General features: G+C 35.8%; 1 protein-coding gene across 2 annotated transcripts; it reads right to left on the bottom strand.

Moving 5' to 3' along the window:
* Positions 1–833: 833 nt before the first annotated feature.
* Positions 834–23,189, bottom strand: LOC111156841 (zinc finger AN1-type containing 1). 2 transcript variants are annotated; one of them, XM_022517940.1, is made up of 8 exons: positions 23,135–23,189; positions 15,439–15,481; positions 13,826–13,865; positions 11,851–11,978; positions 11,672–11,763; positions 10,776–10,901; positions 1,112–1,263; positions 834–1,004 (listed from the first exon to the last, which is right to left on the bottom strand). In XM_022517940.1, exons 1-8 carry the CDS (start codon positions 23,187–23,189, stop codon positions 834–836), a joined length of 807 nt encoding a protein of 268 aa, XP_022373648.1. The 2 variants fall into 2 exon arrangements, with proteins under 2 accessions (XP_022373648.1, XP_022373649.1); XM_022517941.1 differs by having other exon boundaries at positions 1,112–1,257.

The raw sequence follows: 23,189 nt of genomic DNA, 5'->3' as shown, positions 1-23,189 counted from the left end.
ATGTGTTGGTAAAATATAATTCCTTTTGGTATGTATTTTGCTTTGATATATATAAAGATACTGAAATTAAGTTGTGCTACCTCATCTTACTCTCATTTGTAATACATTTACACAAACAAAAAAGGTAAATCCTACTGGATGAGGACCTTTATCAGAGAGATATGCCCCAATGCAGTACAGAGAACACCAAGAAAATCATTTCTTCTTCCTACCCTGAGATTCCTCATCTAAAAACTTAGAAGAATGAATGAGATGGTCTCCAAGTTTCTATGATTCATGTACACACATCAATTTATAGATCTGGATATATAGTTAAGGCTTTATACCCTGGCTTCATAATACAAGGTTTGGCCAGGTTACTTGCTTAAAGCAAAAGTGAAACATGTATTTTTTCTTTCTCTCTTTTTTTTTTTTTTGGATACATGTATTTTCTAAAAACCATCTCTTTCTTCCTCTGCCTTAAAAGTAGCAATGTCCCAAACATGAATCATTCCTTCAGCTTGGATCCAAGAGTAAAGAGGATACGCAGCAGCGCCACAACAGCTGACATTAACTAAATGAAATACACCTTTTTGTTGTTACTAAGCACAACCTAATAAAAGCTAAAGATAAGAATTTACTAATAACTGAATTTACTAATAACTGCTCATAGTTAAACTTTAACACAAAAATTCAAATTTAATTTAATAGAAACTGATAATGTAAATTATGACATAATGGAAATAAGTTAAAAAGCAACTTTTAAAAATAAAATATATGTATATAGTGTTTGTAGTAAAAGAAATTGACTTAACATAAAATTTTCTTTATTTCTGGCTTGAATCCTTACATGACTATTCCAGATAAGAATCAACATTTTTTAAAAATTGTTCTTCATCATTAAGATATTCCAAGATAATATTTCCACCATTATATAAAGGACAATCCTCCTTAGCAATCCAGGTTTCCAAACTATGGTCCAAGGGTAAGGCTTCTCCTGAAGTAATGTGACATAACCTTAATTTCTGTTAAGGGAAAAAAATGAAAGGAAATAAATCATGCTGTAATAAACAAACATGCTGGTATACAGGTATCCTAAAGCTTTTAAAGAAAAATTATAACCAGTTGTTACCTTAGCTGTTAATTTGTTATTATCATTTTTAAGACTAGTTAAAGAAGCTGCAAAGTCTATGACCTTTCCAATGCTCCATCGGTGGCAAAAGAACATTGGTTTGCTCTTCTCTTTGCTCCCCTTAGGTAAGAAAACGTGAAAGTAAACTCTTTCTTTCTGTAAAAATAAAAAGTTAAAATACAAATTACACACACACACACACTCACATATATAAACAGAGAACATCTGCTTTTGTTCGGTGACCTGTCTTCCTCTCTTCTTGTGGTTAGATGATTACCCTCTAATGATGTATCTTTTAGTGGGAATATCAGTCACAGTACTTAAGAATCCACCTAAATGCATATGCATAGGACCTAAGGCCCTAGGCTGGGTGGTCTGTGCAAAGACAAGATGTGACATAAAATTGGGTCAATCAAGGTCTTTTCCTGGGATTTTATATTCAAAACGTAGGAGAAGGGAGGGGAATTTTTTTTTTTTTTTTAGGAGTTTGGTTTTTTTGGGACACCTGGGTGGCTCAGTCGGTTAAGCATCTGCCTTCAGCTCAGGTCATGATCCCAGGGCCTGGGATCGAGCCGGGCTCTTTGCTTAGCAGGGAGTCTGTTTCTCCCTCTCCCCGCTGCTCCCCTTGCTTGCACTGTCAGATAAATAAAATCTTTAAAAAAAAAAAAAGAGCATAAATACAAAAGGAAAAATTTAAAAGCTATAGCCTCACCCCAAAAAAAGAAAGAAATAAAAGAAAAAAGAAAAAGACAAGCATCCGTGAGGATCAGAAATGAAACAAACACACACAAGTGACAGGTAGGCAGGCTGAGACATAGACTTTCAAAGCTCCAGAAGAGAAAGCAGTAGTCCAAAGTTCAGCTGTGGGTTAGTGGGAAACAACAGTGGCACATGGGGATGAAGTACCTGGATGGGGCTCATGGCCTGGAAGCAGAGGCTAGCACTGAGTTTGTGCTCCAGGAAAGGACGCTGAAGAAGGTGCTGCTGAATGCTAACTTAAGATACTGCTTACAAAACATAGTATTTAGGAATGGAGGGAAGCACAGAGAGAACCTCCTGACAGTGAACAAAGCCAAGGTCTTCCAACTGAGTAAATGGATCCATAATAATCTGAAAAGCTCTGCAGAGCAAAAGCACAATCTGAGTAGACTGGCCAGTGGAAGAAAGTGCAAAATTGCTAAAGAGGGAGAGGTGAGTGACCACAGTGAGCAATATAGCAGGAACACCTACTTAAGACAGACATGTGGAATCTATAAATGGAAATTCAAAACAAAGGTTAACTTACCATAGGCAGATGAACTAAACGAACTTGAAAACGATACTTTTATGGATATATCCGTAAAAAGGGACCAAAAAGGTATGAATCAAAAATAGGCAGAAATGAAACAAGGCAAGCTATGAAGATCCAATAAGAAATATAAAAATTTTAAAATATAGTTTCTGAAATAAACTCAAACAGGAGAAATTTCAATAATATTCAATGAAAAGGTTTAACTGATTGGAAGATGTAATTGAGAAAGTCCTCTAGAATGTAGCACAAATAGACATAAAGATAGAAATTATAAATCCAAAAATATGTCCAACAAAAGTTAAGAGAAGGAAGCAATATTCAGAGGTAATGACTATAATTTTCCAAAAGTAAAAAAAAATAAGTCAGATTAAAAATGTACCTCCAGGAAAAAAAAAAAAAAAAATACCTCCAGGGCCACCTTGGGCAATCAAAATAAATTCATATGTAGAAACACTGCATTAAAATTAGAAAATATCATAAACTCCTAACTACAAAAAAGAGACTGATTACCCATAAAGCAACAAGATTGACAGATGCTTCCTCAATAATAAACAGTGACCAATGAATAGTGTATTAAGAGAGTTGAGAGAATCTAATGGACATTCCAGCTCAAGTGAGGGCAAAATAAGAGCTTTTTCAGAAGACTTGAAGTTTACCAATGAAGACTCTTAAGGAATGAACTATAGTACTTATTCAAAATAAAAGTGAGTCCTAAGGAAAGGAGAAATTCAAAAAATATGTTGGTAAATTTTAACAGCTACTGATTTAAAAAGAATCCTGTGTGAACAAAGATGAAGGGATGAGACACTCAACTGGACGTGAAAGCATGTCAAACTCCTTGTCTTATTCAAGAGGATACAATACTAAGTAACTTTAGATTCTGAGAGAAAAATTGGTAATTATATATTTTAAAAATTAAAAATGTAAGCGCATGGCTAATATCATGTTATGAAACATTACAGTGGAGATTCTAGATAATACAGTACAGAAGATGAATTAAGCAGTATAATTACTGAAAAATTAAAATTGAAACTATCCTTATTTGTTAGTGGGGTATGATTGTTTACCTAGGAAATGAAGGCAAAGAAAAAAAAATCACAGAATTTGGTGATGTGACTGAGTAAGATGAACAGGAAACACCTTTTTTTCTCTATATTGGCAGTAAGTATCTGGATATAGAGGTAGATGGATATATTCTGTTCACAACAGAAACAAAACCCATGAGATAATTAGGGATGAAAATAAGGAATAAGATTTAAATGAAGAAAAACAAAATGTTACAGAAGACAAAACAGGAGCTAAATAAATGAAAAGACTTACAGGATTCTTAGACAACATTACATATCCTACAATGCAAATCCAAAGTGAATCCCTCAGAACGATTTCAGTCAGGACTTATAGTCCATACTAGCTGGGAGAGTGAATTTTACTTTACCTAACTTACAGAAATCACTAGACAATGTATTTAGGACCTTTTACGTCAGTTGCTTACATCTAGTGAGTAGGAAGGAAGCCAGAATCTCCACTACAAAGAGGAAGAGTTCAAGAGGGTATAAATCCTCCTGAGAATACCAAAGGGGGTTTCTTATAAATGGTCAAACCGTTACATCCTATTGGCGCTATTATTCACAGCTTATATTCTTGTGGGAAATGGGGGGCATGGGAAGCCACATATCTAAGACTATGCTGTGTTCTCTCTTGCTATTTATAATGATTTCTCTCAGTTTCTCCATTTCTCCTTCAAAGAGCCTAAAATCTTTAAAGTTACCTACTGGAGTCTGTCACTCAAAACCTTGTCCCATCAAGACAACCATGAAAATCCCAAGAGGTTTATTTGTTTGGTTTGTTTTGTTTTTACTATAGTTGACATACAATATTACATTAGTCTAGGTATATAGCATAGTGATTTGACAAGTTTATATATCATGTTATGTGCACCACACAGCTACCATCTGTCCCCATACAACGCTATTACAATATCATTGACTATATTCCAACGCTGTGCCTTTTATTCCCATGACCTATTCATTCCATAACTGGGAGCCTGTATCTCCCACTCCCATTCACCCATTTGACCAAAACCCCACCCATAAAGTTTAATTTGAATATAATAAGGATGAATAATATGGGTGAATAAAGAATAAAACTGCTAAGAAAAAATACAGATGGGACTTATATTATTATATTAGGACATTCTATAAAGCTATTGCATCATATCAAGTCGGTACTGATAGGAGTAAAAAATGAGTGGAATAGGAAATCCAAAAATAGACCCAGTAAAAATAAATCTTAAACTTATTATGAATTGAAATACCAAATAACATCTTCAATAGGAGAAATGATTTAATAATTGGTGATGACAAAATTAGCTAAAAAACTGGGAGAAAATAAAATTGGGTCCTTAGCTCATAGTTTATGCTAAAAACTAATTCTGTATGGATTAAAGACAAATGCAAGATGCAAAAAAATAAAGAAAACCAAAGCAGAAAAAAAAAGACAAATCTTAGAAAAAAATAACCACTGATAATGTCAATGAGATACATAAGCAAAATCAAAGTAGATTTTGAAAAAAATAATTTCCAAAGCAAACTGATTATAGATTAAAAAAATTTAACATCTATTATACTCCAAGAATTTCCATAAGTTGACCAAACAACATAAAAGGATATGAGTATGGGTTAATAGACAACCGAGAAAAATGATCAAAGGATATGTATGGGTGACTAAAAGAGCAGTTACACATGGCCAACAAACATATTAAAAGATGCTCAAACTGAACAGTAGTCAAGGACATGCAAACTAAAGCAATTAGAAATATCTTTTTAATAGCCATTAGACTGGAAAACATTAAAAAGGATAACAGCTACTTGCAAACCAGGGGAGGAGGAAAGGGTACTTTCATGTCTGGCCCCAAGAGGCAGTATATTAAACTGGGTAGGTGGGCAGCCTCATCCTGAGTTATCTGAGACAACTTCAGATTATTCATCTGTGAAATGAGGACACAGAATACAGAATATTCCAGTATTTCCAGTTATGGAATGTACCAGCAAATGTGTGTGTATTAAGAGATAAAAAATTTAAAGCCACAAAACAATGCTCGGCATGGTGTAATCAGTCAATAAAAGCTGACTTAATAACTGCTGCTAGTAGAAATGTAAATAGTTACAACTTCTTTATAAAGCAGTTTGGCAACACCTACAAAGATTTAAAATACACATACCCTTTGACCAAGCAAACACTCCTTGGAATTTAGCTCACAGAAATAAGAAACCAGATTGAGACTATTTTAGCACAGTAGCCAAAACTAGAAACAAACTGAATGTTCATCAAGAGAAAAATGGCAAAAAAAAAAAAAAAAAAAAAAAAGACCTGTATATCCAAACTGGAGTATTTACCTAGTTTTTTAAAGAATGATTTAAAGCCACACCAGCTCCCTTGAGGGAATTTCTGCTGGGCATGAATGAAAAGGATATGTAGAGATAACGATATATAGCCCACTTAAACCTGCCTTATTTTTATTTATAGCCATAATCACTATTTGACATGGTATCATATATAATATTTAGTAGCCATTCTCACCCCTTGGAATATAAACTCCATGTTGGCAAGGACTTTTATTTACTCTTGTATCCCCAGGTTCTAATATATAGTGAGTATTAAAAAGAAAAATGTGGTGACTAAATGATATGATGCCATTTTTATAAAATAATGAAATAATAACCAAAAGATACTTTGTGTTTGCATACATATACAAGTAAACATTTCCATTTATGTAAAATTATATGTATACACACATACACATGGGTGTGTGTGTGTGTGTATAAGTACATGTGTCTAAACACATACACACATTAATGCAAGGGGAAAAGTTACAGCTACAGACCTGTGGCATTCCCCATGATAAGCTATCACCTGTGTTAAGAACATGGTTTCTGAAGCCAGCCCACTTGGTTTCAACTGGTAGTTCCCCACTTAGTAGCTATGCTACTAGCGAATTACTTAACCTTTTTATGCCTGAATTTTCTTACCTTTTAGGCAGAAATTAATAGTGCCTATATCAGAAGCTCCTTGCAATGATTAAATGTGTTAGGAGAGGGCCTGGAACAAAGTAAGTGCTATACAAATTTTTACTATTTTGTTTCAGTAATGAAACAACTGCAAAGTAATCTGAACAATATATTATTGGATACCTTAGGGCAGCCCTTGTCAACCTTGTCACTACTGACATTTTGGACCAGAAAATTCTTTACTGTGGCCACTGTCCTATGCATAATAGGAGGTTTTGCAGCATCTCAGGCCTATACCCACTAGATACCATAGGATCCCCATGTCCAGTTGTGACAAGCAACTCTAGGGGACAAAAATCACCCTCAACTGAGAACCACTGCCTTAATGAGAAGGACATCGGCCAAGGATGGTGTGTTGGTTTTTCCCTTTATACATCTTTTAAAGGTTACACTTGTAAAAGCATGTACTACATTTGTAATTTTAAAACCATCAAATCAAGATTTCAAAAAAAGGGGAAAATATTAAGAAATAATCACCCAACAAGACTATAATCAATGGTTTTAAACCAGCAGAATAAAAGGGAATATAGAAAATGTAATCAATACAAAAGATGTGAGGAGAGAGAAAATAATCAAAGGAAAAGGTTGATGAGCAAAAAGCATAAGATGGAAGAAATAGGTTCAAATGTATCAGTGATCACAATACAAATGGATTCAACTCACCTATAAAAGATACTATCAAACTGGATTAAAGAAAACAAAGTCCAGCTATACACTGCTTACAAGAGACACCCTAAAACAAAACAGAAAAGTTAAATATAAAGGGATTTTAAAAAGATGTAATAGTTAAGTAGTCACTAAAAGAAAGCTCATGAAACAGTATTATCATTCAAAATAAGATTTAAGGCAAAATTCATAAAGATATAAGAAATTCCATGTACCTGATAATAAATATGTATAGAAAAACCATTAGAATTACAAGAAAGAAATCCGACAAAACCAGTTATAGTGGGAGATTTTAGCACCCTCAGTCTCAGACTGATAGATCAAGCAGACCAAAAATTAGTATGCACATACACACACAGACATGCATATGAATACACACAAATGGGTGAGGGGTGGTGGCAGGAGAAAGACTGCAAATGACTAAGCAAAAAGGGCAAGATGTAAATAATTGGTACCTTCGGATAAAGAATATGGAAAAATTCTCTGTACTCCTCTTGTAACTTTTCTCTGTTTAAACTGTCAAGTTAACAAAAAACCCCATACCCAAACAAGCTGAAAATAAATTCACTGCAAGGAGATGGAAAAAGATCAGAAAATCTAAGCAAAGTAGATAAAAGGAAATATAAAAGCAGAATTCAGTGACACAGAAAGAAAAAAAAAGGCAAAAACAAAACAGTAAAGAGGGCACTAAAACCAAAATATGGTTGTCTAAAACAACTAAAACATAAATTAAAACACACATACACAAACCTCTAACAAGATTGTTCAAGGGGCAAAGTATCAATAAAAAATATTAACATTGAAATGGAATGATTACTAAAGACACAAGAGAGATTTTGGAACATAAGAAAATAACGAACAACTCTATAACAATAAACTGGAAAATCTACACCAAACAGGAAGTTTTAAGACAAATTAATGTTTACTATAATTTGGGGTGGCTCAGTTGATTAAGTGTCCTGACTCTTGATTTCAGCTCAGGTCATGATCTCAAGGTCCTGACACTGAGCCCAAACACTGGCTCTGCACTCAATGAGAAGTCAGCTTGAGATTCTCTCTCTCCCTTTCCATCAGCCCCTCCCTCTAGTCCATACTCGGGTGCTCCAATTCTAATAAATAAAATCCTTTAAAAAAATTTTACCAAAATTTCGAAGAAAGGACTACTCAAATAAACCACAAACCATTTAAAACATTGAAATAGTATTCAAAATTCTCCCCTCAAAAAAGGCAACAGATTCAAAGGTTGTTAATACCCTTTAAAACAACCCTTCAGGAACAAATAATCCCCACTCACTACAAAGATTTCAAGGAATAAAAAAGAAAGCTACTCAATTTTATGTGTATAATATAGGTACTAATATCAAACACTAAATAATAGCTCATCACTTAGTGCATTTTAGAAGAATTACATACCAGAGTCAAGCAGTTTATTCTGGAATATATGGATGATTCAACAAAAATATCGATTAATGTAATTTAAAACATTTGTAAGGTAAGAAAAGACACCCAATTATCCTATTGGATGTAGAAAAAACTTACAGTAAGAGTTCAAACCTATTCATGATATAAATTCCTTGCAAACTAGGAATAGAAAGAAGTACTGCTAACCTGATAAAGGCTACTACCAAAAATTTAGAGCAAACACAGCATTTAATGATGAAATGTTAAAGTCATTTGCATTAAAGTCAGAAAAATGATGAAGATGCCTACTCTCACCCACATTATTTCAAGACTTCTGGAGATCTCAGCCAATGCACTAAGATAAATAAGGAGAAGAAGAAAAGAAAATTTGGGGGGAAAAAAAGAAACCTACGAAACTGTCATTCACAGAAGATATGGCTACACAGAAAACATCCCAGAAAATCTACAAACTATGGGAACTATTAGAAAGGTTATTTGCTAGACAGAAAGACAACATACAACAATGAGCAATAACCATTAGGAAAATGTAATTTTTTAAAAAAGATGTTGTCACTTAAAATGGCAACAAAAATGATGAGGCGCCTAAGATATATAAATATGTGTAAACATTATAAAATGTTAAAGACATTAAAAAAAAAAGACCTAAAGAAAAATTGGAAATCATTAGATGTGGATGAGAAGAATCAAAACTCTAAAAGATGTCAACTGCTGCTAATCTAAAATTTAAGAATTCCTATCAAAATTGCAATTTCAAAGAACAGGACAAAGTGATCCTAAAATATTTACAAATGAGTAAAGTGCCAAGAACAGATGTGGTTGGAAGCAAAGAATAAGGTGGAACGACTTGTCCTACTTATTACAAAACTATGATAATTAAGACAGTTTGCTCTTGATGCAAAGACAGACAAACAGACCAAAGGAACTGAACTGAGATCCATAAATTAATCCTAAATGTATAGAACAAATGTATAGAACCCTACTGGGGGGAAAAAATCTACTTCACTTACAACTAAGTTCCAAATGGAACAAAGAGTTGATTTTTTTTTTTAACTTTTAAAGGATGATATAAGAAAAGAACTTATTTCAAAAAGTACAAATCTTAAGGAAATTAAATTTGAGTACATTAAAATTCTAAAGTCTGAACCACTAAAGAGTCAAAAACAAAGTGAAAACAAGCCATAGACTGAAAAGATACAGGAAACTTGTTTAGTCAAGAAAGCACTGGAACTCAGAATATATTAAAAAATCCTATAACCCTTTTTTAAAGTGTGGGGGAAAAACACCCAACAGAAAAAAATGTGCAAAGTACATGAATAGTTCAGACATAAAATGGCCAATAAATCAATGCAAAGTAACTGAACCTTATTAGTCACAAAGGAAATTCAACTTTAAACTTCAGTAAGATAGAAACAAGAAACACTGAAAACTCTCAGACACGATAGGAAGGAGATAATCTGTACAACCACTGACAACAGAAAGTTGATACTATCTAGTAAAACAGAAGATGAGGAAACCCCATGACCCAGCTTTTCTATTTCTAGATATATTCCTTAAAGTGGCATTTTTCAATCTGATTGATGGTCTCCATCCTTTAAGGGTTATAAAATCAACAATCTTTAAATGAAACAGAACAAAAAACAGCAGAGTATGTAACACATAAGGCTAGTATACAACAGAACTAGGTATTACTTACTGAAACTGTGTTAAGGTACATATATACATATGTATGCATGTATGTACATATGTACTGGGATATTATATAAAATATAATTGATATTATGGAATCTTAAAGGGACCACCCTAGAAAAATGTTCCCACACATACACAAGGATGTTCACTACTAGAACAGTCTATAATAGCAAAAAAATTAGAAAAAATCTGAGTCTGTTCGTTAGGAAAATGGATAAATTGTGGTATATTCATACTATGGAATAATGTGCACCATCAAAATGGTATCAAAATGAATGAACTAGACTAAATGTATCCACATAGGTAAGTGTTAAAAACATGATGCCAAGTGAAAAAAAAAAAGGTTGAAAAGAATGCAGATGGTTCACTGATACTTTGTAAAGTGGAAAAAACTCAAAAGTATTACCATATCATACTAGTAACAATACATTATCAGGTTCAGATTAGCTGTTACTTGATGGGTGGGAAGAGTAAAAAAGGAGCTTCAGCCATCTCTGGAACACTTCTGTTTTTCAAAAATCTCTGAGACCCACCTGTGGCAATGACTTATCTCCATCAGCATGCATTTTTAATTTCATCAGTGCTACCTTTGCAGCTGTTTCACTATTTTTTGCACCTTTCCGTCGTTTACTTGCTATCTCTCCAGTCTTAGAATCTAGGAAATAAGTATAAGCATATAGACACATAGAATTTTTACATTACATTTTCCAAAGTTCTACCAATTACTATTTATTAGTTATGGCCTTGAAATGTACACAAATTACATACAATGGATCTATATAGATACCACATTCTTTTTGTTGGTATTATATTTACATGACCATTAAAAAAATACAGTGAGGTTGACCTAAGCAATCCCCATGTCAAAAAACTCACTGTTATGTGCTTTTTTCCAATTTAAGTCCATTTAATCCAAAACAACCACTAACAACTCTGCAAAAAACTCTGAGATTTGGCTATAGAAGATCTTAAATAAAGGTACTATCCTAATTCAGAATGAAAATTCTGAAGAGATTGCCAGAAAGACTGGTCTAAGTCACAGACACATTCTTCCTGGTGCTTCAGATGATCAGCAACATTCATAAGATAGCTGATGAGACTTAAGATTCATATTTAAAGAAAGGAAACCATTACATTGGCCTTATGAATACCATGTCTAGCCATGATAGTTAACCAGCTGATCTAAGTGGCCCAGTAAAAGAGAACATCTGGTAGGGCACATCCATAGAATTCCCAGTTTTTCACTAGTCACACAGCCCTTGTGAGAAATACGGTCACAAAAATGTCATCAAAGTCTATACCAAGTTACAAACATTGAGGCCATAAAAACACCTTCCATAATGTGCCAGCTGATCAAAGAAGCAATACTCTGTAACAAATATACAGCAATAAGGAAACAACAAAACAAGCTTTCTAGATACTTGCCAATAATATCTTTAACAAGTTTCTGAGTGGCAGCCATACGAGGCTTAGGAATTTCCAGTTTTTCACATTCATGATCCGACTGATGACGGTGCCTATGAGCAACAGAAGAGTGACACTACTTCATAAATTAGCATACAACTTAAACAGATATACAGAATTTGAATGATCTCAGTGATCACCTCAGGCAAAAATTCTTCTCACAATAAGGACATTTAACTGGCACAAGCTCTCTTTCAGCACAGTCCTTGAATGAGCATGGGTAAGATGTAGGCTTATCTGACTTCAGTTTCTCATTGATTACAGTCACCTGAAAAATGTACAAAGGGGAAAATGGCATCATATATTTCACATTTAAAGCAAATCAACATCTATTTTGGAAGGCAACATTCATATCGCTTTCGCTTAAACTTGTCAGAACAACTTATGTACTCTCACATAACAGATTATAATAAGGTGTGAGAAAGGATTACTCTGCTGACTGTTCTACATTTTCATACTTTCTTACTATGGTATATTTATCTTCTAAGTCAAGTTAAAATGACTATTCAGTTACTCTTCATAATTTTAGTCTTCTACTCTGTATCAGTCCTAAACTGAGATGCTCCCATAATAATATGTTTAGGTCATCATTTCATCAACCCTCAAGTGGCAAGTCATAACTACTTTCTATGCTGATTTTAGGAAGTTAAATATATACTATATATATGTATGAGAAAATTTAAAAGTATGTTTATCCATGATACAGAAGGTTAAAGATGGTTTTTACAATGATACATTCTCTATTTTGCTACATGCTCTATTCTGCATTTTTTATTATAGTACCAGCAAATATTGAGGAAGAAGAGATTTTACAAGATTTAAAAAAAAAAAAAAAATCCAGGTCAGGCTAGTTTGAGTTTTAAGTAACTAGGTTTTTAGAGTTGAATGAATTTAGTGAAATAATCTCTTAAAATCTACAACCAAAGGGCATTCCTCTATATAAATGGTAGTTATATCTTGTTGGAATTGACTATTTTTCCAAATTTGATCTAATGGTAAAATTATTTTCATTTCATTATTTAAGGAGATCTTAATTGACATTCTATGAGAGACATTCATAGAAATCAAGTGATATCGTAAGAAAAAGGAAAGCACAGAGAAGATTATCAAGCTAAAGAAACATCAATATGTTTACTATATGACTACTTCCCTCCAGTTAATTTGCACAGTATCAAAATGTTAATTTTTATTTTCCTAACATAAATCACCTAAGCCTCAAAGGACCAGATTGGGACTGAAGCTCATTTAACTTTCTATAATTGAGAAAACAGATATAAAAATCCTTAGTAAAGTGCTTGGTAAATGTTGGGCAGGAATAAAATATCAACTGAAATGTAAGGCACAAAGCTTTCTGCCAAATCAACTCGCTTCAGTTTAACTTCTTTCCTTTCTCTGACAAAAGGAGATGAAGCAACTTATAAATATGAGAAAATTACCTTTGGTATGGTGGGCTCAGCTTTCTCTTCTTCCCTCTTGGAATTGAACTGCTCTCTAGGAGGAGGCCTAACCTGGCGAAGCGCAGCTGTGACTAGTAGGAAAATCTGCCTAATTCTGGATTTCCTTTGCAACCTACACTACACCACACTAAGCTTTATCATTCAGTTTATCCTCTGTGAGTAGTAACAGTGATATTTTGGCTTCTATCTAACTGCTCTTATTAATCTTTCAATTAGATCAGAACTGGAGTGAGGATTTTATTGGACTAAAGTTTTGTTCCTGGTGATCTAAGGCTGATTGAGTGAGAACAATTTGTAAATACCGAATCCTAACACTAGGAAATAAGGACAATGAACAAAACGGTGGAGGAAAACTTGAAGGAATATATGATGAAAATGTTAACTCCATTGTAGATTTATAAATATAGAGCCTAAAGCTGTAAGTGGGCTACCTAAACCTAATCTCAATGTTTAAGATTGATAACAATTTATAAATAACAAGGAAACCAATTTTTCTTTAAAACAAACTGAGAAAAATAACAGAAAATGAACTAAGAGCCTCTTTACATAACTGGTTTAGTATGCCAAATTTTAATCTGTGGTACCTTGACTGGTTTTAAATTCAAATTCTGAATGAAAGTACATAAATACAAGCATTTTATTAGAACTAGTAACATACCTCAGGACAGCTGTGTGACTCCCTGCTTCTGTGTTCAAGGCTTAAATAATTAAAAAAAAAAAGTTTAAATTCAATCAAGTAATGTGCTTAAAGATAACTGTAGTAATTAGATAGTATCCTTAAGAATACTCACACTACATTAAATGGTTAATGGTTAGTATCATTAAGAATACTCACAATACATTAACTCTGCATATAAGAATAAACTGAAATGGCAGACAAATTAAAGACAGAGCATCTAGGGGCACCTGGGTAGCTTAGTGGGTTAAGACTCTGCCTTCAGCTCAGGTCATGATCTCAGGGTCCTGGGATCGCGCCCTGCACTGGGCTCTCTGCTCAGCGGGGAGCCTGCTTCCCCCTCTCTCTCTCTGCCTGCCTCTCTGCCTACTTGTGATCTTTCTGTCAAAGAAATAAATAAAATCGTAAAAAAAAAAAAAGAGCATCTATAGTCTCAAAAGTTTCAAAATCCAACTGTTCTACTTCAATATGAATAAAAACAATTCACCACTCTAAACTGCCTCTGAATCCTTCAAGGTATGTGCAAATACAAAGAATCTTTTAATTCCTTTTATTTGTCAAAGACCATCAGGAATAAAATGTCAAAGAAATGCTCTACTTCTGAAAAATATGCATTACTTTTATTTAATCCTAATAAATCTTTGAGTTACCTTCTGAAGATAATTAATTTTTTCCATGTTCTATTTAATAAGTTAAATGCCTAAAACATGGAAGCACCTGGGTGGCTCAGTAGGTTAAGCATCTGCCTTCGTCCCAGGTCATGATCCCAGGGGCCCTGGGATCCAGTCCTGCATGGGGCTCCCTGCTCAGTGGGGAGTCTGCTTCTCCCTCTCCTCCTTCTGCCTGTATCCCCACTCATGCTCATGTTATCTCTCAAATAAAATCTTAAAAAAAAAAAAAAAACAAAAAAAGAAGAAGGCCTAAAACACAAAAGTTTAATTACAAAGAAAAGACCTTTTTCAAAATCTTTGGTTAGTTCCCAGGTTTTATCTTGCATGTGATGTATGTGCAATGGACATGTGATATCCAATTTAAGAAATGTATAGGCTAGATTCTTCATTTTAATTAATGAAGTACCTGGATTGTTTTCTACCCTACTCTTATTTTTTTTTTAAGATCTTATTTGTCAGAGAGAGAGACAGACAGTGAGACACATGTGCACCAGCAGGGGGAGCAGCAGGCAGAGGGTGAAGCAGGCTCCCTCCAGAGCAAGGAGCCGGATGCAGGACTCAATCTTGGGACCCTGGGACCATGAGCTGAACCAAAGGCAGATGCTCAACCGACTGAGCCACCCAGGGAGTCCCTTCTACCATATTCTTTATATTGTCGCTATGTTCTCTCCTTATGATTACAAGACCACAATATAACTTCTATGTAAAATCACAAAGACAAATTCATTTCTGAAAGTTTAAAGTTTACCCATATGTATGCACAAGTAATCAGAGCCTAGGACTATATTTTCTAAGTAATTACTATAGTATAAAATATCAGTGGCTAAATTAAAAACTATTTTAAATCATTCTGCTTTTCAGAAATAAATCTCATATTACAAACACTAAAATTACTCCCAAATCCTGTATAAAAATTTAACTTACCAAAATACTCCTGAACAACCATCACACACAAAAGGAAGAAAATCTAAAATTGAGGGGAAAATGTTACATGCACTGGTCAGTATCTGATTTTGACTTAGTTTTCTTAAACAAAAAGATCCTTAAAGTACTGAACTACCTCTATAGGAGAACTCTTCTTTTTGACCTATATCCTAGTGTAGGAAGTAGTAGTTAAATAAAAGCTATCACAACCTCAAGCACTCTGGGAATGACTGGATTATCAGGAGATTAAATGTTCTTTGTAGTAGTGTGCTAAATCAGAAAAAAAAAAAAAAAAAAAAAAGTACTAGGGTTTTTTGGATGCCCAGATTTATTATGTGTTGTTTCTGAGTACTGTATGCTACAAAAATCCTGCATTTGAAGTGAAAATCCTAGGTTTCAATTCTGATTCCACAGTTTACTAACCTAGCAATGCTAAGCAAAGTATTTAATAGTGAAGTTTTGGGGCAATGAGAAGATGACAGTGTAGGAGGACCCTAAGCTCATCTCCTCCCACAGATACACCAAGATAAAAGCTACCCCTGAAAAACACCTTAAGACGTGAAACAGATCTTCCACGCTTAATGCTACAGAGGGAGGACATACTGGAAGGGTAGGAGGAGTGGAGACACAGTTGGGATCCAAACCTGCGGTAAGACTAGACATAAATAGGGACACAAGCACAGAGAAGCTAGAGGATCAGAGCCCGTACTAAGCACCCCAGCTACTGGAAACCTGCACTGGGAAGAGAAGTCCTCATAATATCAGGCTTTGAAAACCAGTGAGGCTAAACTTCACAAGCTTTTAAAATCAGCTGGGGTCACCTCCAGATATTTTAAAAATCTTTTAGAGCTGGAAGCAATAGTAAACGGAGTCCTCACACTTAAAAAGTTAGAATAAGTAACTGCTGGCAACTAGCACAGAAATAGCTGTTTGAAAAACACCTGGGTATTCATGAAGGCAATTTATTTACTAATCTCAGAATGTGCACTAGAGGGACAGGGTCCTCAGACTTCTCCAAGAACCGAAGTGCTAGAGGGCACCATTTCTCTTTTCCTCTCCCAGGTTAGATAGCAGGGGCCTTGGAAAAACCAGCACTAACACTCTCCAACTACCTTGCTACCAGGGTGCCTCTGTCCATGCATTCACCTGCCTTCCTACCCCATCCAATCTGCTCACCTCAGCAGACTCCCTCCAAAGGGGCTCCTCTCCTGCCGTATCTCCAAGCAGTCCCAGTAGGGACCAGTGCCACTCCAAAGTGACTCCTGCCCTGGGGAAGTGGGGGATAACCCCACACACAGGACGCCCCAAGTTCTAACAGCTTTTAACAGGCCACTCAGGGAGAAAGCCCCACCATTCAGTTGGACCATAGAGGCTGTCTGCGCATACCTACTCTGAATGCTGGCTCAGCCACTTCCAAGCCCACCAAGGCCTCTCAAAAGTGCAGGAACCAAACTCTGCCCAGTGTGCCCACAGGAAGCCAAGTAGGTCACTGCAGCCAACAGGGCTGAAGGCAAATGAGGCTCAGCCACAACAGTAGTGCACATGCAGCCCACAGAGAAGATACCCCGGAGCACCTGGTTCTGGTGACCAGGTGACATTGTACTACAAGCACCACAGGACCTCTTCAACACACGTACACTAACTTTCAAGACCAAGATACATAGCTGATCTCCCAAATACATGGAAACAGAGTTACACAATATGAGAGAAAAATATGTCCCAAATTAAAGAACGGGACAAAAAATCACAGCAAAAGAGTTAAAAGAAACTGTGATAAGCAATATATCCAATAATGAAAACAATAACAGTCACAAAGATACTCACTGGACTTGAGAAAAGAGTGGGTGAAATTCAGAGAACTTCAACATAGATATAGAAAATGTAAAAGAGAACCAGTTGGAAATGAAGAATTTAATAGCTGCAATAAAAAACACACTAGAGAGAACAGATAAGGGGAGCAGTGGAACAGACCACAAATTCAGAAGACAGGATAATGAAAAGCAACCAGGCTGAAGAGTAAAAAAGAAAAAATAATAAAAAATTGGAATAGGATAGAGGAAATCAGCATCATCAAGTATACTAACATTCACATTATGGGGATCCCAGAAAAGGAGAAAAGGCGGCAGAAAACTTAACTGAGGAAGGAAACAGACATCCATATCTAAGAAGCAAAGAGAACCTCCAACAAGATGAACCCAAGGAGGTCCATACCAAGACACATAATAACTAACATGACAAAAAGTAATGAAAAAGAGATAATTTTAGGTTCACCTGGGTGGCTCAGTCGGTTAAGCATCTGACCCTTGATTAAAGCTCAGGTCATGATCTCAGTGTTATGAGATCAAACTCTGCATTGGACTCCATGCTGGACATGGAGCCTGCTTAATGTTCTCTCTCTTCTCCTTTTGCCTCTCCTACCCCCTTCCCAAAAGGGTAATTTTAAAAGCAGGAAGAAAAACTTAAAAAAAGAAAAAAAAAAAAAAAAAAGCTATATACAAGGAAAACCCCATAGGGCTATTAGCTAACTTTCAAGCAGAAATTTTATAGGCCACAAGATAGCGGCATGATATATTTGCAGTGCTGAAAGGAAAAAACTTGCCACCAAAAACACTCTACCCAGCAAAGTTATCATCCAGATAAACAAAACTTAGAGTTCATCACCACTACATGAGCTTTACACAAAACACTGAAGAGAATTCTGAGTAGAAAGAAAAGGCCCTACTAGAAGAAACTTATGAAAGGAAAATATTTCACAGGTAAGAGCAAACATATAAGGTAGTAGACAAAAATCACTTATAAAACCAGCGTGGAGGTTAAAAAGCAGTAAAATGAATTGTATCTACAAAAACAAGTCCAATGATACACAAAGTGATGTAAACTATGACATATACATACAACGTGGGTGGGCGAATAAAAATAAAATCCTTTTAGAACAGTGTTCAAGCTTAAGCAACCACATCAATTTAATATAAATTGCCATATGCATGTTACGAACCTCAAAATAACCACAAATCAAAAACCTATAAGAGATATATACAAATAAAGAGAAAGGAATCCAAGCCTAACACTAAAGAAAGCCATCAAACCACAAGAGGGCAAGAGAAGAAAAAACAACCAAAAAACAAGTAACAAAATGCCAATAAGTACATACTGTTCAATAATTACTTTAAATGTAAGTGGAGTAAATGCTCCAATCAAAAGATACAAGACAACCAAATGGATTAAAAAACAAGATCCATCTAGATGCTGCCTAAAAGGGTCTTCCTCCAATGTGAAGGACACACGTACAACTCTAAGTGAAGGGGTGGAAAAACATACCATGCAAATGGAAGCCAAAATACTTACAGCACACAAAATAGACTTCAAAACAAGCATGGAAGCAAGAGACAAAGACACATAATGATAAAAGGAACCCAACAAGAGCATGTAACAAGTATCTATACACCCAACATAAGAGCATTCAAAAATATAAAGCAATTACTAACAAAGGGAGAAACTGACAGCAATACAATAATAGTGGGGCATTTTTTTATTTTATTTTTTTAAAGATTTTATTTATTTATTTGACAGAGCGAGATCACAAGCAGGTGAAGAGGCAGGCAGAGAGAGAGAGAGAGAGGAGGAAGCAGGCTCCCTGCCAAGCAGAGAGCCCAATGTGAGACTCAATCCCAGGACCCTGAGATCATGACCTGAGCCGAAGGCAGAGGCTTAACCCACTGAGCCACCCAGGCGCCCAATAGTGGGGCATTTTAACAACTCACTTGCATCAATGGGTTAATCATCCAATCAGAAAATCAATATGGAAACAGTGACTTTGAATGAAACATTAGACCAGATGGACTTAATACATACACAGAATATTCCATCCAAAAACAGCAGAATACATTCAAATACATACACTCTCTAAGACAGATAACCTATTAGGCCACAAAACTAGTCTCCATAAATTTAGGAAGACTAAAATCATTATCAAGCATCTTTTTTTTAACCACAAAGGTATGAAACTAGAAATTACAAGAGAAAAAATCTGGAAGGAACATAAATACTTGGAGGCTAAGTAGCATGCTACCAAACAATGAGTGGGTAACCAAAAAATCAAAAAGGAAATTAAAAAAATACATGGAGATAAATGAAAATGAAAACAGTGGTCTAAAATCTTATTATGGTCAAGTAACCTATTACAAAGGAGGCAAGATTAAACAATGGGAAAAAGTCTCTTCAATAAATGGTGTTGGCTGGGGCACCTGAGTGGCTCAGTGGGTTAAAGCTTCTGCCTTCAGCTCAGGTTATGATCCCAGGGTCCTGGGATTGAGCCCCACATCCAGCCCCACATCCAGCCCCACATCGAGCCCCACATCAGCAGGGTGTCTGCTTCCTCCTCTCTCTATCTGCCTATCTCTCTGCCTACTTGTGATCTCTCTGTCAAATAAATAAATAAAATCTTTAAAAAAATAAAATAAATGGTGTTGGGAAAACTAAACAACTACCTGTTAAAGAATGAAACCAAAAAAATTTCTTACACCAGGCATAAAAATAAACTGAAAATGTATTAAAGACCTACATGTGAAACCTAAAACCATGAAACTCCTAGGAGAAAATACTGGCAATAATTTCCTTCCTTGCATCAGCATTAGCAACATTTTCTAGGTAAGTCTCCTAAGGCAAAGGTAACAAAAACAAAATAAACTTGGAATTATAACAAATAAAAAAGTTTTTGTGCATCAAAGGAAACCATTAACAAAAAGGCAGCCTACTGAATAGAACAAGATATTTGCAAATGATGTATCTGAAAAGGGATTAATATCCAAAATATATAAAGAGCTTATACAACTCAAGATAAAAAAAAAAAAAAAAACAAAAAAAACCCACGAAACAACCTGATTTTAAAAAATGAGCAGAGGCCCGGAATAGACCTTTCTCCAAAGAAGATATAAGAATGGCCAATAGATACAGGAAAAGATGCTTAAATCACTAATCCTCAGGAAAATGCAAATCAAAGCCAATGAGATATCACCTTATACCTGTCACAATGGTTCTTTAAAAAAATTAGAAATAGAAATACCATTTAAAAAAAAAAAAAGAAATACCATATGATTCAATCATTTCACTACTGGGCATTAACCTAAAGAAAATGAAAACACTAATTCAAAAATATATATGCACCCCTATGTTTACTGCAGCATTACTGTCAATAGCCAAGATATGGAAACAACTCAAGTGTCCAATGATAGATGAGTGGATAAAGATGTGGTATGTAAGGGATGCCTGGGTGGCTCAGTTGGTTAAGCCACTGCCTTGGGCTCAGGTCATGCATGATTCCAGCATTCTGGGATTGAGTCCTGCATCGTCCGGCTCCTTAATCGGCAGGGAGCCTGCTTCTCTCTCTGCCTCTGCCTGCCACTCTGCCTGTGTGTATGCGCTTGCTCTCTCTCTCTCTCTCTCTGACAAATAAATAAATAAAATCTTAAAAAAAAAAAAAAGATGTGGTACGTAAATATACTACAGAATAATACTCAGCCATAAAAAAGAATGCGACCTTGCCGTTTGTGGCAACGTGCATGGACTAGAGGGTATCACTATGAAATAAGACAGAACAGACATACCATATGATTTCATTTACATGTGGAACTTTAAACAGAAACAAACAAAAAAACTGACTCTTAAGTACACAAAACAAACTGCTGGTTGCCGGAGGAGAGGTGGGTGGGAGAATGGGTGAAACAGATAAAGGGATTAAGAGATGCAAACTTCCAGTTATAAAATAATCAATTCACAAATGAAAAGCATAAGGAATGTTGTCAATAATATTATAACACTGGATGGTGACAATGAGGACTACGTTTATCATGGTAAGCGCGGAGCAGTAAATGAATTGCTAAATCTATATATTGTGCACCTGAAACTATACAGTCAAGTGAAGCTGGTATGTCCAATCGCACTTTTACAAAGTGAAAACAAAAGGTACATTTTAGAGAAGACTACAGTTGCCCCCGAAAAGGTCTCTCATCCTATAGGGTACCTTAACTAAAACAGAAAGAGGTCCTATCATAACCCAAAGGGATCCCTGGATAATTGTGCTTGTAGGACCAGGGAGTCTGAATACAGTTCTTCTACCTCAGAAGTAAGTAAAGTGAATTGACACTGTTGTTCTGAGGTATGATACTGTGAGCATGCTGCATACCCAAAAAAGTATGCACTCATTTGTTAACAAGAAGAAAATGAAGCACATAATATTCTAACTTCTATGTCTCTTTCAAACTAGAAAAATTATACATGCTTTCTACTTTGAAACTCATGATGATGAATTAGATACTATATGCAGACCAAAAGGACCTAGAGGGAAGAGTTAAGATCAAGGTAGGAAACTATGTTTCTATCCATACAGAAGCTAAGTGAGATTTAGGATACTCACTTAATACCCTCTAAATCCTAACCCTCTCTCCACTACTCTGAAGAAGTAAACCCTGGACTCATTTCATATATATTTATATCTTAAGAGATCCCTGAATTTGGCAGATACCACAGACTTAGTAATCAGGTATACCAGAGATAAACATAACTTACAGTCAAAACCAATTGGCTAAGCTTCTCTATGAGAGATCTCTATGAAAAGAAATACAGGTTTTCTGAATGGCTGGCCATGACAGCCAGTGGTAAAATATACACATAAAGACTGTAAGTTAGAAGAACATAGAGGGTAGTGTGCCCTTTTCCCCCGCTGCCCACAGCAAGTATCACTAAACCATTATGGCATTCCCAATAAAACTGGGGTTAAATCTCGGAGTCCTCTTTTCACCGGGTACCTACAACCAATAACTGAAGCTGCAATGAGAGATGAAACCTATTTGCCACCCTATGTAGTAACTGTCAACTGTGACGGCACACATTTGAAGCAAAACCCAGATACCAAAGACTGAGCATTCTGTATCGCTCTAATGCTTTGGAAACTTCCCTGTCCAAGTGTAGGACATCTTAAAGCTTGTGCCACACTACCACTGGCTATTAGATTGGGCTCTCAGTTGACCGTAGAGAGCACATCGCTTTACTAATGCTCCAAAATGCACATTATCCTGAAAGCTTTTCTATGGAAAAGACTATTCTATACCCTCCTATGTAGTTCCAGCACCAAAATTGATGCTTGGTAAATGTTTGTTGAGTCAACAATATTCAATCAAAGAACTGAGTGAGCATAAAGATCATTTAGCAGAATAGTCTGAGGATGAGAATCTGCTAAAAGCTAAGGGCATTCTCACGAGAAGCCACGAAGACAGGTGAAAAACTGACCTCACCCGACTCCATCTGACAGGTAAGTAACAGATTAAAAAGTTTGGAAAGTGGCTTGCCCAAGGTTGTAGTGGCGGGATCAGAGGGGAACACAAGTCTCCCGACATCAAAAATGAGTAGGAAGGACACAACAAGTTCTTGGCCAGGCACACTCGAAAAACAAAGGGAACGCTGCAAGGCATGTTTTCGGAAATTGCATGGTTCGCTTCTAAAAAGACCACAAGTCTCTTCCAAAGGCTCTGGAGCAAGAAAAAAATACCAACACATCTCACTGCAGACCCAGGAGAGACGAATCCACCCTGCCTCCTCAGACTTCACCCCGCCCCAGCACCCCCCTCACCCGCCACCACTATCCGTGAAGACACAGTGCGACCCAGTCTACCATGCCCGGAGCTAAGGACTGCTAGATCACCTCGCTGCCGGCAATGCTCCACCTGACAGTGCTGCCCTATGTCCAATTCCGCCAT

This window comes from Enhydra lutris, unplaced genomic scaffold, assembly GCF_002288905.1.
Source record: "Enhydra lutris kenyoni isolate GAN:26980312 unplaced genomic scaffold, ASM228890v2 scaffoldscaffold49, whole genome shotgun sequence".
Lineage (NCBI taxonomy): Eukaryota > Metazoa > Chordata > Mammalia > Carnivora > Mustelidae > Enhydra > Enhydra lutris.
The sequence above is the reverse complement of the archived record's forward strand: the minus strand, read 5'-3'. Positions and strand labels throughout refer to the sequence as shown.

Coding starts and splice junctions, on each gene's coding strand:
- LOC111156841 (XM_022517940.1), bottom strand. CDS start 23,189: ATGGCGGAATTGGACATAGGGCAGCACTGTCAGGTGGAGCATTGCCGG. Junction 10,902..11,671: donor ACTTGTTAAAGATATTATTG/GCAAGTATCTAG, acceptor CTTATTTCCTAG/ATTCTAAGACTGGAGAGATA. Junction 1,005..1,111: donor ATAACAAATTAACAGCTAAG/GTAACAACTGGT, acceptor TTCCCTTAACAG/AAATTAAGGTTATGTCACAT.